This window comes from Marmota monax, unplaced genomic scaffold (genome assembly GCF_021218885.2).
Source record: "Marmota monax isolate L192 unplaced genomic scaffold, Marmota_monax_Labrador192_F-V1.1 WCK01_AAM20220418_F8-fsc00164, whole genome shotgun sequence".
Lineage (NCBI taxonomy): Eukaryota > Metazoa > Chordata > Mammalia > Rodentia > Sciuridae > Marmota > Marmota monax.
In genome coordinates, this window is record NW_026693313.1 from 3796185 (window position 1) to 3813584 (window position 17400).

General features: G+C 43.3%; 1 protein-coding gene across 4 annotated transcripts in view; it reads left to right on the forward strand.

The window, feature by feature from the left end:
* Tulp4 (TUB like protein 4) overlaps positions 1-17400 on the forward strand; it is a 221600-nt gene that overhangs the window by 174466 nt on the left and 29734 nt on the right. For all 4 annotated transcript variants that reach the window (XM_046456592.2, XM_046456591.2, XM_046456590.2 and 1 more), the window contains 3 exons: positions 3957-4137; positions 6381-6515; positions 13412-13578. In XM_046456592.2, coding sequence (XP_046312548.1) covers positions 3957-4137; positions 6381-6515; positions 13412-13578 — 483 coding nt within the window. The remainder of the gene's footprint in view (positions 1-3956; positions 4138-6380; positions 6516-13411; positions 13579-17400) is intronic.

Below are 17400 nucleotides of genomic sequence, written 5' to 3' on the forward strand. Positions count from 1 at the left end.
ATCCAGTGTTGGTACTCACACTCCATTACAAAAGAACTAAACATTTATGGTACTTTACCTTTTGAAGTTGAAATTTCTCAATGTAGTTTTATTCTAGAATTTAGATGAGTATCATATCAAAGATAACAGTGCTGGAGAGATGCCACTGCTTCCCAGACACATCTTCCTAATGATTTGGCATTCTCTCCCTACCCGCCTTTGGTTCATGACTTGGTTCATTTTAAACTACTGGTAATAATTGTGTTTGTTTAAAAATAATCACATCTAAAAATAGCTTAAAATGGATTACATTGAAAGGAAAAGATTATATATGCATACCATAATTGCATTGCTCTTAAAAATTTCCTTGCTGGAAAATAAAATAAACCCAAAGAGACAGTCGTTGAAGTGGTATGGCCTGACCCACACATCTCTGCCAACTTATGTGGTCTCGGGGTACACATCACAGAAGGAACATTGTACCTGCCCTGTGGAGCCTACAAGCCACAAAAGGAAACAGCATGAAAATAGAGGACAGAAATTTACATAATTCATCATCGACAGTGTTTCAGGAACCAGTTTCATAGGAAGATTTGAACATTGGTTTCTAGTTTTCAGAAGAGAGGAAAAGTTTTCATTTGTAAGAAATGTTGGGCAGGAAATCAATTTTAGTCATTGAGCATCTAGTCAGGACAGCAGCATGTGACAAGCTAGGAGTACAGACCTGCCATCAAAAAGCTTATGGTTTACAGGGAAACGGACACACAATACCAGAGCCAAGTTCAGAGTGTTGGGGAACCGTGGTTCGCGGGAGATTAATTCTGTGTGACCGGTCTCTAGAGCCCTTCACCTGAGCTCTCCGAGTACTTGTTAGATACTAGACATTACCTGGGACATTGGAGATGAAACACAAGCCACACTTCTAGCTGGAAGGGAGCTGGTTGTGTGCTTGCTGTGAGATAAAGATACTAACACACTTCATTTTGAATATGTTGACTTCAGTGGGCCTTGGGCGTATCCAGGGGAAAATGACCCCGAGGCAGCTCTATGTATAAGTCTGGGACTGGGGAAAAGCTTGGCAGGGTGTCAGCTGTGAATGGCGTCTGTGGTGCTGTGGGTCTGGGCCTAGGACCATCCCTGAGGAGCAGGAAAGGATTACCTGAAGGGTGGGTTGTACCTTGTAAGGGACCCCCAGCCCCAGCCTGTCTCAAGCTGGCTCATTGCCCAGGATTAGGGAGCAGAAGCAGCAGAGATCGATGCCTTTGCCATGTGAGTATTCATTATTCTTAGACTCTTTGTCTGGTTCTCTTGAAGTTCTTTGCTTGCATAAGCTTTAACTCATTGGAGGTTATTAGGCATGAAAACAACTTATAATGAAGAGGAGATTTTTTAAAATCTGATTTCATGTTTTACCAGTGTTTGTCATTTATCTGTGACGAACTTGTTCCAAAACAGAGTAGCTTCCTCCATCAAGTGCTTCTTTTTCCATTTTCCTCCCATTTTATTCACAGACTATCTTTCCATGGGAGCTGTAGTTGGTATGGATTAATGGTAGGGGATCTAGAGACTTTTTTTGTTGAGTTTTGCTTTAGTGTGATGCTGAATTCAGGAATGATATGTCTGTTTTTTCTATCTGGTATCTGTTCCTTTTTCTCTAAAATGGAAAAAAAAAACCTGAGCAGTACTCAGAACAGAGACATACCCACCCTTGGTTCACACACACTTTACCGCACATCATGCACAATGAGAGGTTCCGGGAGACACTGATGAGCAACGCTCACGGGGTTCAGGTCTCAACTTGGACCACTGTAACAAGATGCCACAGACCTGGTGGCTGAAACAACTGAGGGTGGCCTCACAGTTCTGAGGTTTGAAGGTTGAAAATCAATTTGCCAGCCATTGCAGGTGAGGGCTCCATTCCTGCTCACAGATAGTTGCCCTTTCACTGTGTCCTCACCTGGCCTTCCCTCAGTGGTTGATGGTGGAGAGAGAAGCCACGCAAGCTCAGATCTCTTATCACAAAGGCCCCCCTCTCAAGGCCTCATCTAAATCTAATCATTTTCCCAAAGCCCTGCCTCCAAATACCATCAACATATAAATTTGGTTGACGGCAGGTACACAACATTCAGTCCATGCTCTTAGAAGCGTATAGTCTGGCATAGGTGTCGGAAGGAAACCAAATACCATAAAGTAAAGATAGGAGAACAATGGCAAATGTGCCAAAGAGAAGACTCGGGGGTGTTAGGAGGACCCATAACAGGGAGGGCTCTGGGAAGTTGTTGGAGTTGGTAAATGTAAGTCCTGACTACTTCTGAAGAATAATTGTTTGCTGGCATCTGCTAATGAATTATTTTCATCAATAGAGTCTTATGTGATAAAACAATTCTTTCACCTACTATGAAGGTTCATAGGTACCTTTTCAAAATAGTGAATAGGCCTGGGGATGTAACTCAGTGGTAGGGTGCTTGCCTAGCATGCGGAGGCCCTGGGTTCCACCCCCCACACTCACACCCATAGTGAAGAAATGAGGATGTAGACTAGCCTGTTCCATGCACTCACCCATAGCACTAGTGGCACATTGGGATTCCCACACCTCTTTCACCTGTAAAACATGTAAATTGTACATCTCAGGTAAAGTTTTGAGAAAACACATTCTCTGTTTACCATTGTTGTTGAAAACTGCTGGACAGGCACATTAAACATCTGCCCTGGGCTGGGGTTATGGCTCAGCGGTAGAGTGCTCACCTCGCATGTGCAGGCCCTGGGTTCAATCCTCAGCACCACATAAAAATGAAAGTTAAAAAAACAGAAACATCTGCCTTCCAGAGCTGAATTCAGCAGGTCTATGAGCCCTGAGGTCTCCATCCCTGAGACTGTGCTGGATGAGAGCTTTGTAGATATGCCATGCCATTGAATATTTATTATTCTATTGACAGCTAGAACTCCAGCTCTTTCTAAAATGAATTTCACAGTGTTCCAAAGAAGTTTCATCTGCTTTTCCTTTATGCAGTATACACTAATGAACTCATCCCTGCCTCTGGGAGAAATTATTTTAACCTTCATTTAGTGTTCACTCATTAAAATATAGATATTGATTAATAGAATATTTGATAAATAGTTGGTTTCTTCTAAAACAGCTCTAAACAGCTCTATAATTCTATGAACTTAATACTGCTTAAGTGCACCATGTTTTCCCTGGCAGTTAGTCTGTCTCAGTCATCAGCAGAATTGCCTTCCGTTGTCACTGACTGTAATTCATTCATTTCACACACACAAAAAAATGGTTATGAGTGCCCACTGGGCAACCAAACTGCCAGGTGCCAAGATCCAGCTGTGCCATCTGCTGTAAGGAGGTTATGTCAGAAGCCCAAGAGCAAAGAGAAGCAAGGACAAAGAGGCCTCGAGTAACTTTCTCTGGGTGTAAGTTCTAGCCTTTCTAGTCAGGCAGCCAGCCTGGCCTGATCACTTCGTGGTGTGGTCAGCCTATTTGACTTCTCCCAAGTTGTTTGAGTCTATAAAATGATTTGAGTCTATAAGTGATTTGTGTGGTGTATATTTTCTCTTTGGCCAACAAATTTAAACATTTTCTTCTAAAGTTAAGAGAATTATAATAAATCTCTTCTTTATCTTTATTTTCCAGAAAGGTAAATTAATATTGTCTTTTCTTAACCCTTCTTCAATGAAAAAACACAAAAGAGAATTAAATTTTGCTGGTGTCATTTGGAAATATCCATACAACCTAAGGTGTTCATTTTGCTGTTAGTTCATTTTTCAATATTAGAGGTCTAGAATTCTTGCAATAATGGCCAGCTGAGTGTCTGCTATTTAATATTTTATGTCACTCTCAGTTACTTCACTGATTTTTTTTTTTTTAGTCTAAATATATTTTGTCCTAAAATCAGTTGAGACAAACAAGGTTTGCCAGAAACCACAGCACTTTGTCCCACTCAGTTGAGGCTTCTGGTCCTTGGTTGCAGGTGCTGTTTGGCACGGCCGACGGACAGGTAATTGTCATGGACTGCCACGGCAGGATGCTGGCCCACGTCCTCCTGCATGAGTCTGACGGCATCCTCAGCATGTCCTGGAACTACCCCATCTTCCTGGTGGAAGACAGCAGCGAGAGTGATACCGACTCAGACGACTACTCCCCTCCCCAAGGTAGCCAGCTCGCTGGCCCTCTCTTTCTTACTCATTTAACAGCCTGGAGCCCCATAAGGAGAAAGAATTGATTTGGAAAAGAAAGGGTGAAGGTTTGCCATCGCGGCTCTCTAACTTACTGGGAAGGGTTCTTGAACTGAAATGCAAGGCACAACTGGCCTGGTCTCCCCTCTTGGTGTGACTGCTTCCTCTCTGCTGTCCCTTTTCTCAGGATCAGGGTGAAGTTGATGATGCCCCATGGGATTAGGTTTTCTTAGATGTAAAGAATAACGATGGCTCTTCCTGTGTCCCTGGGGTGCTGTGGGGTTTAGCTGCTGAGCAGGAATAAAGAGCTTTAAGATGGAGAGTTCTGTGCAGTTAAGTAGCTTCATGTGTGGCATGGACAGATCCCTCAGGGTTCTGAAGCCTGTAGCTTTACTGCATGAGAAGAGAATCAGTTTTGCCACAGTGAAGGCCAGGGTCTGGGCCATACTTCATGCCTATGTTTTCTCCTGATTCAGGCAGAAGCTAGACCCCTTCTCAGGTCACATGACCCCTCCACCCCTCCATGACCTCACTATGATACCAGACATTCTTGGTGGAAATTGCTTTAGGCGACTCCAGCCTCTTGTGCTCAAGCAGTGTGTTTCATCTCTCCTCCCCTTAGAAGACCAAAAAAGTAGAAGGAACCCTCTGGTGTGGTTCTGCCCTTCACCAGAGTCAGTATGCAGCACTGGCCTGTATCCTTTACCAGAGTCCCATACTCTGCGCCCACCAATTTTTTTTTTTTTTTTTAAGAAAAATATATTATGACACAGTGGAAGGGATCGGCCCCTTAATTAGAAATGGTCACACTGTTGCAGGCTGCTGTCCTAGACAGTTTCTGACCTCTCCTTCTACTTGGGGCCTGTCATCCTAGGAGGAACTGGTCCAGGAAAAATTGGAAGTCACCCCCATCAGCCTCTGTCTCCACTGGTACTTCTCCCTCTTGTCACAGAGACAGAAATAATATGGTATGCTTCCCAGCAACATGCACATTGTGTGAAGGTGTGGTTTCTCATGTGAAAAGCATTAAGATTGGCTGTAGGGTTTCCAGATCACTGGGTCTTGAGAGGGAGAGAGTTCCTAGCACCTATACATTCACTTGGATGGTGACTTTCCTTTTCCAAATAGACAACAGCCTCAGGTGAATCATTGGTCATATTTCTACAGTCTCTGAGCAAGAAAGTCAAAATATGGACTCAGCGCAGAACTCCTTTCTAGTAGGGTGAATTTAGATTCACTCAAACCATGTTATTACTGGAAGAAATGGGATCCAGAGACCAGATTTACAAAGCAAGTCCAGAGTCAGCCCAAGACATTAGTCAGTCCGTGGTGCTCCTCTAGCCAGTTACCCTTCTCAGAAGCAGGGAGCACTTTAGGGGATGACAGGTATTTGCATTTCAGATATAACAATATTCTTGGTGGCTTAGAGAATTGGAGTGCAGAGGTAGGTATAGTGCAGTGTCTTAGCATGAAGACATTAAGTCAGGTGGATATCAGGCAGGCCACCCTGGATGGCTGCTGGAGTTGAGCTCATATGGCCATGACACTTTCTGAAAGAGCCCTGCCTCATCCAGGTATGTAGAGGGACTTTCACTTTCTCAAATAACACGTGGAAGACCCAGTCCATAGCCCCTCACATACAAGCACTCCTGGAATGTGCAAAGCAGGATTTTCTTTATGGTGGCCAGGAGCTGCGTATATAGCACATGGAACTTCAGCCTTCTTTCCAGATTTTCAGTCTCTTATGGGAAAAACTTAAGTGGGAAAGAACTGATTGTGACTACTGTGGTTGCTTATTGCCTTTAACATTCAATGAAAGAGCATTTATTATTGAAAAGAGCTTTTTTTGATGCTTTGGACCCAAGTTAAGAAAATGTTTTTATCCTCCTTCCCACTATTTTTGTATGTTGTATAGCATTAAAATAATTTGCATTTATTAATTTGCATGACACATTAATATACAAGTTAATAAACTTCACACATATTTTCACCACCCTGCAGTTGCCTTGGGTTGCATATTCCATGTCCTTCTCCTCATTCTGAGGTCTTCTGCTAGTGTTCTACTGATGACTTGTGTGGCTCCTGAGTGGTGCAGTGACTGCCTCATTTGGTGACATCCCAGTCCAGAGTGAGAGCTGCATCACTGGGCAGTTTTTAGGGCACCACGCAAGAGCACAGCCTTGTTGCCTGCTTCTCACTTGGCACTTGTGTTTCCACAGATGGTCCTGCAGCGTACCCCATCCCAGTGCAGAACATCAAGCCTCTGCTCACCGTCAGCTTCACCTCGGGAGACATCAGCTTAATGAACAACTACGATGACTTGTCTCCCACTGTCATCCGCTCAGGGCTGAAAGGTACAAAACGCTGCCATGCCCCATCCCCGCAGCCCTGTGCACGAATGCCTTCTGGGCTGATGTCACACACCTGGTACTTATTGATTCCTGTCCTCTGCAGTGACTTCTTCTGTGCTTAATGGAGTCTGTTAACACAGGTCACTCCCCTAGCTCCTCTGCTTACCTGACAACTCCATAGCTGGTCTTATCTTGAAGAGGGATTCCCATCAGTCTTTGTCCTACCCTACTCCCTTCCTCACTCTGACAAGAATGACCCTCCCAGGTGTATGTGTGTTTGCATCTGGTTCACGCTGTCTGCACAGTAAACGGATACTAGCACCTGCCATTCCTGAGGCAGCAGATGGTGTACAGTCATCATTTACACAGAAGCTCTGTAATTTTAAGAATCGGACAGGCTTATTAAGGTACCAATCATTGTGCAGTAATGCTACCTTGAAAGACTTGTGGTGGTTCTGCAACGGCCAGATGGAGGCGTGGATGTGAAGGGCAGCCATCAAGCGCTGCTGCCTTCTGGATAGAAAATCAGTGGCCATAGGCATTGGAAGTGCTCTAAATTTTTCAATTCCAGAATATTAACTGATGTTGTGGCCCTAGTGAGTTCTTTGGAAAAACAGTCTGTTTCTTGAGGATTGAATGGTGTAGTGTAGAAAGATTTAAAAATTCAGTTCCTGGCTGGGCGTGGTGATGCATACTTGTGGGAGGCTGAAGCAGGAGGATTTCGAGTTCAAAGCCAGCCTCAGCAACAGCAAGGCCCTAAGCAACTCAGTGAGACCCTGTCTCTAAATAAAATACAAAATAGGGCTGGGGATGTGGCTCAGTTGCTGAATGCCCCTGAGTTCAATCCTCAGTACCCTCCCCCACCAAAAAAAAGAAAAAGAAAGAAAGAAAGAAATTCCTGGATTGCCTCTGGCTGATATTTTCAAAGGACCTACTGTAACCTGAATAGGGAGGTGAGAAGCCAGCCAGGAACTTGACTGCAACCTAGTTAACTGCCAAAATTCAAAATTGGATGTCAGTCTAGAGAGTTACTGTCCTGTGCTGCTGCTGCTGCTTGTGTGAATTCTTCAGGAATCAGGTCTATATATGTCACTGATGGTTGACCGAAATATATCATACATCTCTAATACCCCCAAGCCTTACTTAATTCTATTTCAAAAATATAGAATATTTTTAGAAGCAGATTATACTCCTTCTTAGGTATCCCCTTCTGCTGTTTCAGAACTAGATTTATAAGGAATTATTTAGCCTATAAAGTCCTGTGCGACATGAAGTATGGAGAAGCCCTCCTTTATACCACACAGATAGGCCTCATTATGAGCTAAGTAAATATTTTCATGCTGATGATGAACTTAAATTCCTTTGCTTTTCTGTAAATTGTTTTTTGAATGTTCTGTCTTTCATGGATCTAAATAATATGTTTGGTCATCATAAGCTCCCCCATATAGTTAGTAATCTAATCTCTATTTTTCTTCACAAATTACATTTTCAAACTTCTTAACCAAGTTATTTTTTTCTTAAAAATCTGCCACTACTGTTGGAATTCTGAATTTGCTCTCTATGAAATATCTGGTCATGACTGAAAATAATATAATTACCACTCAGTTCCTCTTTCTTCTTCACAAGATGAATTTTTTAGTCTTTTTTACCATCTTGCTTATGGAAACTATTTTTTTTGCTTTTTGAGTCTGTTGAATTCCTATCAAGTCATGTTGTGCTGTAGCAGCATTTCTGACACAGCCCCATCAATGGTGCTGAGTAAGAGGAGGAGTTGGTGATTTGAGGAAGTGATTTAAAGAGGCCCTCACTAAAGTGAAGATTTTTTACCTGAATCATGTTCTAAAAACTCAGACAAATTCAGCATTGTAGTCATTGCCTAACTAGAAATCTTACTGTAGTCTAAAATGTTTTCAATTATTTACACCTTCCTGGAGGGGAGATGCCGTTGTACTATGTCTTCCTAATTTCAGAAAGATGAATGAAATTGAAGTGAACTGGTGCCAGCCAGGATGTACCTCATGGAGATGATTTCTCTTTTCTGTCTTGGTATCAGAATATTTTAGACTCGATCTTACATGTAGCCTGAACAGCAGTATTTTTTATTTTTTAAATTTATGTTTTGTCCACTATTAGTACTGGGAAGAAAAGAGCAGTTGGCCACAGTCATCTACCCTATCACAGACAGGTCTGTCACCTGTCCCTAAAGTCTCTGATTCCCCTGGGTCTTTCTCTGTAACTAACTTAGACAACTTTTCAAGGGGAGAAAGGTGACTCACATGCCCTTTCTTTGACTTACCACCAGTGCTGTAATTTATGTCATGTGCAGAAGAGTTAGGATTCCAGGTCATCCCTTGTCCCTGTCACCAGCCCTCTTCCGCACCACCTGCCACCCTTGGTTTTCGCTGCAGATTTCTGGGGTTGGGGAGGAAGTAGGGTCTGATGTTGCTTTGTAGCTACTGCCCAGGAAGTTCCACCAGGGGAGGAACCCAGCTGGGGACACAGTAAGCATTGAGTTGGTTCATTCCCTTGGACTTTACCCTCTATGACTTTTACTTTTTCTTGAGGAAGAGTGATTCAGTCATGAGTTCAGGTATTCCCTGAGGAGCTGGGTACCTCAGTACTGAAAGCAGCTTTCAAAGGCACTTCTTTCATCCCTGTGTGCCATGAAATAAAAGGCCTCCACCCCAGGCTTTGTTTTGCAGAATTTCTTCCTCTTAGCCTTTCGTCACTCATTCTGAGGGAATGGACAGGGGTCAGTTTGGTCCTCACTGGATATGGACACTTTTTTTCCAGTCCTTACTATACTCACTGAAAACGGCCTTTCTAAAGAAGAATCACCTGCTGTTGTCTCCTTCCTCTCACTCTCGCACCACGTGCACATGCATGTGCCCCAAAACAAGAGTCAACTAACAGAAAGGTGACTCGTTACTATGGAAACCTAAGGGACAGAGGGCTGGGTTAACCTCAGGCAGCCACTAGGCAGCTGCAGTGTATGTGGTGTTTGTTAAGAGACCACTCTTTTCCTGCTAAAACCTAGCTGCCTCCTTTGAACCCAGCACTAATCCCACAAAAGAGGTTTCTTGTTAACATGAAAGAACCAATTCTAACTGCTAACTTTAGATGAAAATTTGACCCCCAGCTTTTACCAAGAAAGATCCATAAGATTGTCTGGTTTAAGTTGAACAGTGTAAATCTGCTAGTTTTCTTTTTCTTTTCATATTTTTTTAGTTGTAGGTGGACACAATGCCTTTATTTATTTGTTTTTATATGGTGCTGAGGATCGAACCCAGTGCCTCACACATGCAAGGCAAACGCTCTACCAACTGAGCTATAACCCCAGCCCTGATTTTCTTTTTTTTTTTTTTTTTTTAATTTTAGTTTTTGATGGACCTTTATTTTACTCATTTAGTAATATTCGGGTGCTGACACTTGAACCCAGGGCCTCACACATGCTAGGCAAATGCTCTACCACTGAGCCACAACCCCAGACCAGTCTACTGATTTTCTTTGCAAACACTTAAGAGGCCAAAATGTCCCCCATGTCTTAGCCCCAAATCATTGAGAAAATAAATGTGTTTGGAAGATGGATCACCTGGATGCTTCTGAACTTCCAGTTCTCTGAATGGGGAACATTAGAAACTCTTGGCCAGGAGTTTCAGGGAGAGTCAAAAGAAGGCTACTGAATATAATATTCATTTGTTCCTCCTAAGTTTTATTTTAAATACAATCTTTAGGGATTTAAAGAATAAGATAAAGTTATTACAGAAACCTTGGGCAAGGATATTGGAGATTGTTTTTTAAAATATGATAGACATGGTTTATAGAACATTTCTGAAACAGAAAGATTCTGACCCAATCATCTGGGCTTCTGTATTCTTCATCATAGTGATATCTGGGAATTGAATGAACATTTGCTTTTACTTTCAGTTTTACTTTCAATTTGTTGTTTTTATGACAATTTTAAACTCCAAACCCAGAAACTCAGCCCCTGCTGAGGACTCGGTACTCCTGACTGACTCTGGACAATTCCAGGATATTCCTTCTTAATTCCTGAATTCTTGGTGTCAAGGATTTATGAAATAGCCCATTTCCCTGGCAGCTGGTGTGCCCACCATGTGGACCAGGACTGGTCTGCTGAGCATCAGAGGAGCCCACATCTGCATCCCTTGATGCTGCACGTCCTGTAACCGCCAGAACATGAAGTGGCAGTTTTCATATGGAGTTTCTTCTTTGCAAAAGAGTGACTTGCTTTGCAGATGACAACTGTCAGTGTGACTTTGCAACTGAATTCAAGAAATCCCTGAGGGTGTGCTCAGACATATTTGGACTCATTCTCACCTCCAGCAGAAAAGCTCCGTGTGTGCTGGCCTCTGCTGTGAGCAGTCTCTGAAGGCATCTGTGTCCAGGCCAGCACTATAAGGGCAGCAAGCAGCCTGCTTCTTACTTTGAAAACCATTTTGTGACAAAATTCAAAGAATCTTTTTAAAAAATTAAAGAATGGTACAGTTTTCACTCATCTACTAATCAATACAGGTCAGATGAGGAGCCATGGAATTTAGTGTTACCATCTGTGTTTTTTTGTGGGGGATGGGAACTGGGGATTGAATCCAGGGGTTTAACCACTGAGCAACATCCTCAGCCCACTCTTTTATTATTTTTTTTTTCCAGCAGGCTTTTCTTTATTTGGTATTCAGCAGAGAAGTCAATCGGTGAAGCACCTGGCAAGGCTCATTTTGGGGGCAGAAAATGACCCCTTTTTATTTTTTATTTTGAGACAGGGTCTTGCTAAGTTGCTTAGGGCCTCGTTAAGTTGCTGAGGCTGGCTTTGAACTTGCAATCCTCCTTCAGCCTCCTAGGCCGCTGGGATTACAGGCATGTGCCACTGCAACCACAGTGCTGGCATCTTTATTACCTACCATATTACAGTGATGTTTCTGCCCAGGAGTCCATAGACTCTGTCTTGTTAGCACCTTGACTGTTAGCTGCTTCTCCTTTTGGTGTTCTTGCGTACCTACTTAACACCGCCATTCACTGAAGATTATTTCATTCATGATCCCTACCAGGATTTTCTCTAGACCTAGACCTGGCAGTGAATATTCAGAGCACATTTTAGAAGAGGCACAAATCCTCTAACCTCCATTTTCTGACATCTTAAAAATTTTATTTACCAGGATATTTACTTGATTCTTTTTATTTTTTGTTTTCTGGTTTGTGTCTAACTTTATTCATACAAAAAATCCTTTATTGGTATTGTCACTATTTGGGATTGATTTGTGTTTGTCTATAACTGCTGCAGCTCAGCTCTCTGTCTCCTGGTTTCTGCTGCAGCAAACCTGATGAGGTGTCTTGCTTCATGGAGTATGCTCACTTTCAAGGCCATTGTACAAGAGCATCAGTGACTTCAGCATGCACTGGAATTAGCACTGAAACTCTTTCCAAGGGTGAACTAGAGGGATGTTATGGTCATGTGACTAGAGGCGCTTAGAAGCTGCTGCACTATAGCCCTGGCATTGGAATACGTGCCTATCCTGGCCAGGGCACCTTCTTTTAATTCAGTTCAGCTTCTCTGCAAAATGGGCTACTTAGATATAGATTTCAGAGCTCTTAGTATAAGCCAGATTATGGTTCTGTGGTTTTAAGAGAGAAAAAATGCTATAAATCTTGTTGGTACTTATAGATCTGTTCACCAGCAAGAACTAGGTAATTGCTCACACTGGGATAAGACAAACCATTTAACAGCTACTTGTTAGATAAATAATGGCTTATAGATGGGTGTTGGCATCTCTAGTGTGAAAATTTCTCTGACAGTACTACTTGCCCCCCAGCAAGACTGCTGATCTTCTTTTCTAATAGAAGTCAGTACCTTGTGTGTGTGTATCCTTCATCAGAGATTTACTTGCCTAGTGTTACCCAGGTATCAAATGAGTAAACGCAGGCTTCCTTGACTTAACTTTTTACTTTGAGCATGTACAAACTCGGCGTCTTCTCTGGGAGTGGAGGGCAGAGCAGTGGGAAGCACTGATGTGACATGTATAGGGTCACAGGTTTTGTCACTTAACTTGCTTAGCAGAAATGTTCCACAGTCTCAGTGTGGAAATGCTGGTGTAGATAGATTATGGAAATGCTTAGAGATAGTTAAACGGTTCTTCTTTTTCTTATTCTTCTCCCTCCCTCTCCTCTGTTTCCTTCTCTTCTTAATACTACTACTACTACTACTTCTCCTCTACCTCTTCCTCTTCCTTCTCTTCTTCTTCTCCTCCTCTTCCTCATCACCATCATCATCATCACCATCATCATTTTCTCCTCCTCCTCCTCCTCTTGTTTCTTCTTCTTCTCCTCCCCCCCCCCCAATAAGGTCTCACTAAGTTCCTCAGCCTAGCCTCCAAGTTTGTGATCTTCCTGTCAAAGGCTCCCAAGCAGCTGCTCCACCACACCCACCTTAAAATGCCAACCTTCTTATATCTGGATTTCTACCTGATCTAGATATGTTTTAGAGAAACTGTAATCTCCAACCATGTAACAGCTTGTTTATAATAAGTCTTAAAAGAGAGGATTGTTGGGGAGGGGGCATGGGGGCAGGAAAGATGGTGGAATGAGACGGACATCATTATCCTAAGTACATGTGTGAATGCACATGAGGTGCGATGCTACATTGTGTATAACCAGAGAAATGAAAAGTGCTGCAATTGTGTACAATGAATCAAAATGCATTCTGCTGTCATATATACCTAGTTAAAATAAAAGAAATGGGTTGTTATCTTCGTGAAAGGGGAGGTCTGCTTGTATATTTGGTTAGCATCTCTATGTTTTAAACTACTGAAGACGCATGCCAGTATGGCTGACTGGCAGTTGAGGAGGGTTGCATCCTCATGCTGAGTGTCTCTTCTGTATGGTTTCAGAGGTGGTAGCTCAGTGGTGCACACAGGGAGACTTGCTGGCAGTTGCTGGGATGGAGCGGCAGACCCAACTCAGCGAGCTCCCCAATGGTCCCCTTCTGAAGAGTGCCATGGTCAAGTTCTACAATGTTCGAGGGGAGCACATCTTCACACTGGACACGCTTGTTCAGGTAATGATATTAAAGAAAAGTCACTGTGTCAGTATACCCAGTCTGGTAAACATTCATGAGTTTATTATACTCACTTCAGTTATCTTTGACAAATTGTATTTCAGTCATTTTTTACTTTAATTGAATTTGTTGTATAAACTAGGATTAATAGGGGAGAGAACAGTTTTTTCCTCTCAACCAGAATGCCTTATTGTATTATCCAGTCAAATGAATGAGTAGTAAATAATCAGAGGGAGCTAGTGTGGAACAGCACTCTGGCGTGAAGGCCGAATCTTCATTTATTCACTTAGAGTAAAAATCATCTTTATGACTTCTTGTTGGGACTTCCTAACAAAAGACAGAAATAACAGGAGAAATACACAGAAGTCTGATGCACGTACACCTCTCACATACATGGGAAATAATCAGAGACGGAGGCAGCCCTCAAGTCGATCTAGGCGTCAGGGCTTTGGCTTAAACTGCTCTGCTGAAGCAAAGAGAGAATGTGGGGAGAGCCTCTGTTTCAGCACTACAAAGCAAGGGTCGTTGTCCTGGGCCTTCTCCCCTGGAGTCCCCAGCAGTGCGATGCCCTCCTGCTGCAGAAAGGGGCACGTCCTGGCAGGTGGAGGCGGACATTCCCCCAGCCCATGGCAACTGCTGTGTCTTTCTGTGTCTGAGTGTGGCCTACGTGTTTGTCTTAAGTGGACTCGTGCATGACGTACCTTTTGTGGCTTATTCTGCTTCACATGGTGTCCTCAAGGTTCCTCTGTACAGTGGCATATATCAGAGTTCCTTCCTTTTTAAGGCTGAGTAATACTCAACTCCATGAATATAGCACATTCATTTTCTGGGGTCTTTGATGGCAGCCATCCCTTCAGGTGTGAGGTGACATCTCACTGTGGTTTTGTGTTTCTCTGGTGACTAGTGATATTGAGTGTCTTTTTCACATACTCACTGGGCATTTGTATGTCTTTAGAGAAAAGTCTGGTTAAGTCTTTTACCTTTTTTTTTTTTGGTACTAGAGATTGAACTCGGGGTATTTAACCACTGCCACATCCACAGCCCTTTTTTGTATATTTTTAGAGCTAGGATTTCGCTGAGTTGCTTAGGGTCTCACAGAGTTGCTGAGGCTGACTTTGAACTTGTGGTCCTCCTGCCTCAGCCTCCCAAGCTGCTGGGATTATAGGGCATGCACCACTGTGCCTAGATCTTTTGCCCATTTTTAAATCAAGTTATTTTGTTGTTGTTGTTGTTGAGTTTCGAGATTTAAATATATCTTTGATAACATCTTCTTGGGCAAGTAAGCATACCGTCCTCTTGTTTGTTCAAGCATCCTGCAAACTCTTTGAGGGGCTACTGTGTGACTGGCACTGAGCTCTCAGGACTGCTATTTAGGAGTAGATAAGGAAGATACATCCCTTCCTTCTAAGCTTGGAAGCCAGTTAAAGAAGGCACACAAATAATTACACCAAAATTAGATTTTGAAGAACTATTTCCAGGTGCTGTGGTAGCATGGAGAAAAGGAGTCTTACTAAAACTTGTTCTTGGTGGGTATTTTTCCAGCTCTGCTGGTCCCTCCTCTTAGCCCACCAATCCTCAGGCCACTCCAGTCACTCTTACAGCTTTAAGTATTGTCTTTTTTTTTTCTTTTCTTTTCTTTTTCTTTACTATTTTTGTAGTCATAGGTGGACACAGTACCTTTATTTTATTTATTTTTATATGGTGCTGAGGATCAAACCCAGTGCCTCACACATGCAAGATGAGCACTCTTCCACTGAGCCACCTCCCCAGCCCCTTAAGTACTGTCTTTATAAAGGGTGGATCCTAGAAAGCGGCCTGTATAGACCCCGTTGCTCACTCACACACCTGTTGACAGTCCAGCACTCACTACCATCATGTCCAGCCCTCGGGGCATTCCCCCACACAGACAGCTCCTCTTCCTTCTGGGTCACGGCCCCATCATGCGCAGCTCCAGCCACAGGCCAGGTCATCCTGACTCACCTTTGCATTTTACCTCCTAGATAACTCAGTGTCTATACCTTGTTTCTCCGCCACCCACCACTCTGTCCCAGCCCCTCCCTCTCACCTTCCCTCCTGGGCCACTCTTCCCTTGGCAGCCACGTCAGAGTCTCTTGTGATTTAAAGGGACCTCCACAAGCTGGCCCTCATCCTCTGCAGGACTAGCTGTCAATATCCCCTCCTTCTCTAACCCTGCCAGTCCTCATCCTGTGCTCCTCAGTCGTGCCGGAGCTCACTTTCCTCCACTTGCACCATGCTGTTCCCTCTGTAGGCACACTTCTCCCCACTCACCACCTGGCCACTCTGCCTGTGCTTTTGTCTGAGAGGAAGCATCATGCTGCAGACCCCACAGCACCCTGTCCTTTTAGTTGTAGTGATGTTCCTCAAAGGTGTCATTATTTCTTTGTCTGTTTCAAGGCCATGACAGCAGGGTCCTGTCTCGTTCGTTGTTCCTGCACGATGTCTTATGCACACTAAGCCTTCTGTCAATATCAGGGTATCTTTGAGTGAAAGAGCCACTTGAACAACGGCAGCCTTCATGCCAGGGCTGTAGCTGTATTCAGATGTTTCTGCTGAACACAGAGCAGTTGCTTACACCATGAATTAAGGCAATACATTTTTTTAAAAGAGTGAATTTACTACATTAGGAGACCCGCATGAGCAGCGATTTTCATCTAGAAGAAGTACTGTTTGAGAACTCTCACCTCACACCCCCTGCAGGTTTTCTGTTCAGCATGTCAGTCCTACTTGAAACTCCTTAGAGACTTCCTCCTGCAAACTGTCACCAGGCCATGAACGCCCTCTGCCTTGCCTATCTCGCCTATCAGATGCGTCCTGCTCATCCTCAGGTAGCAGACGTCCTGTGGCTGTGCCATCCTAGAGGCTTCCCCTGGCTGCTAACCTGGCCTTTCTCAAAACTGACTCCTCTTCACCGTCAGTCTGAGCTTGAGTCTCACCTCCCAGGAGAGGCTTTGCATAGTATCTTCCCCATGATACTCCACTCCACAGCCGCATTCTATTTTGTTGGGCTGTTTCTGTCTTAGCATGTATCAGAATCTGAAATTCTTCAATTTTATTTCCTGAGTAGTTGTTTCATCCCACTAGAATATAAGGGACCCATGTGAAGCAACCTTGTGTGTCTTATCTGCCACTGTCCTTTAGGTGCCTAGAACCACACCTGGCTTGTGGTAGAGTCTCAGTAAGCAGTGGTTCAGTAGGTGGCTGAGCCTCAGGACTACCCATTTTTGTTGCTATGCATTGCTTAATGAGTTCCCAGGGTCAGATAACATAAGATTCTTTGCTATTTGTATTATCCCCTAGTTTCTTCAGCTACTGGCAATTATAGTATGATTTCTCTAAAAAAATAGTAATAAATTACTTTGAGAAATAGAGTATAGTTTAACTCTGGCATAGGTTAGATGAAGAGCAACAACAGGAAATAAGATTACATGTGCTGTAGGACAGATGTGTGAGGTCTTGAATGTCTGGCATCTTGGTCCATTCAGGCTGCCATAAGAAAATCCTTTAGTCTTGGTAGTTTGTAAATAATAGAAATTTATTTCTCATGTTTTTTGGAGACTAGGAAGTCCAAAATCAAGAAGTGCAGGTTCAGTGCCTCACAGGACTGGAGGGACAGAGTAGAGAGGTAGCGCCCTTCAGCCTCCTTTATAAGGATGCTAATTCTATTCATTTCCTATGATTTAATCTGTTCCCCAAAGGTCCCATCTTTTATTACTACAGCAGTGGGAATTTGGTTTTGTTTTGGAAGGACACATTCAGACAGCAGCACTGGCCAAGAGGTTTAGACTTTGTTGTCTTTGAATT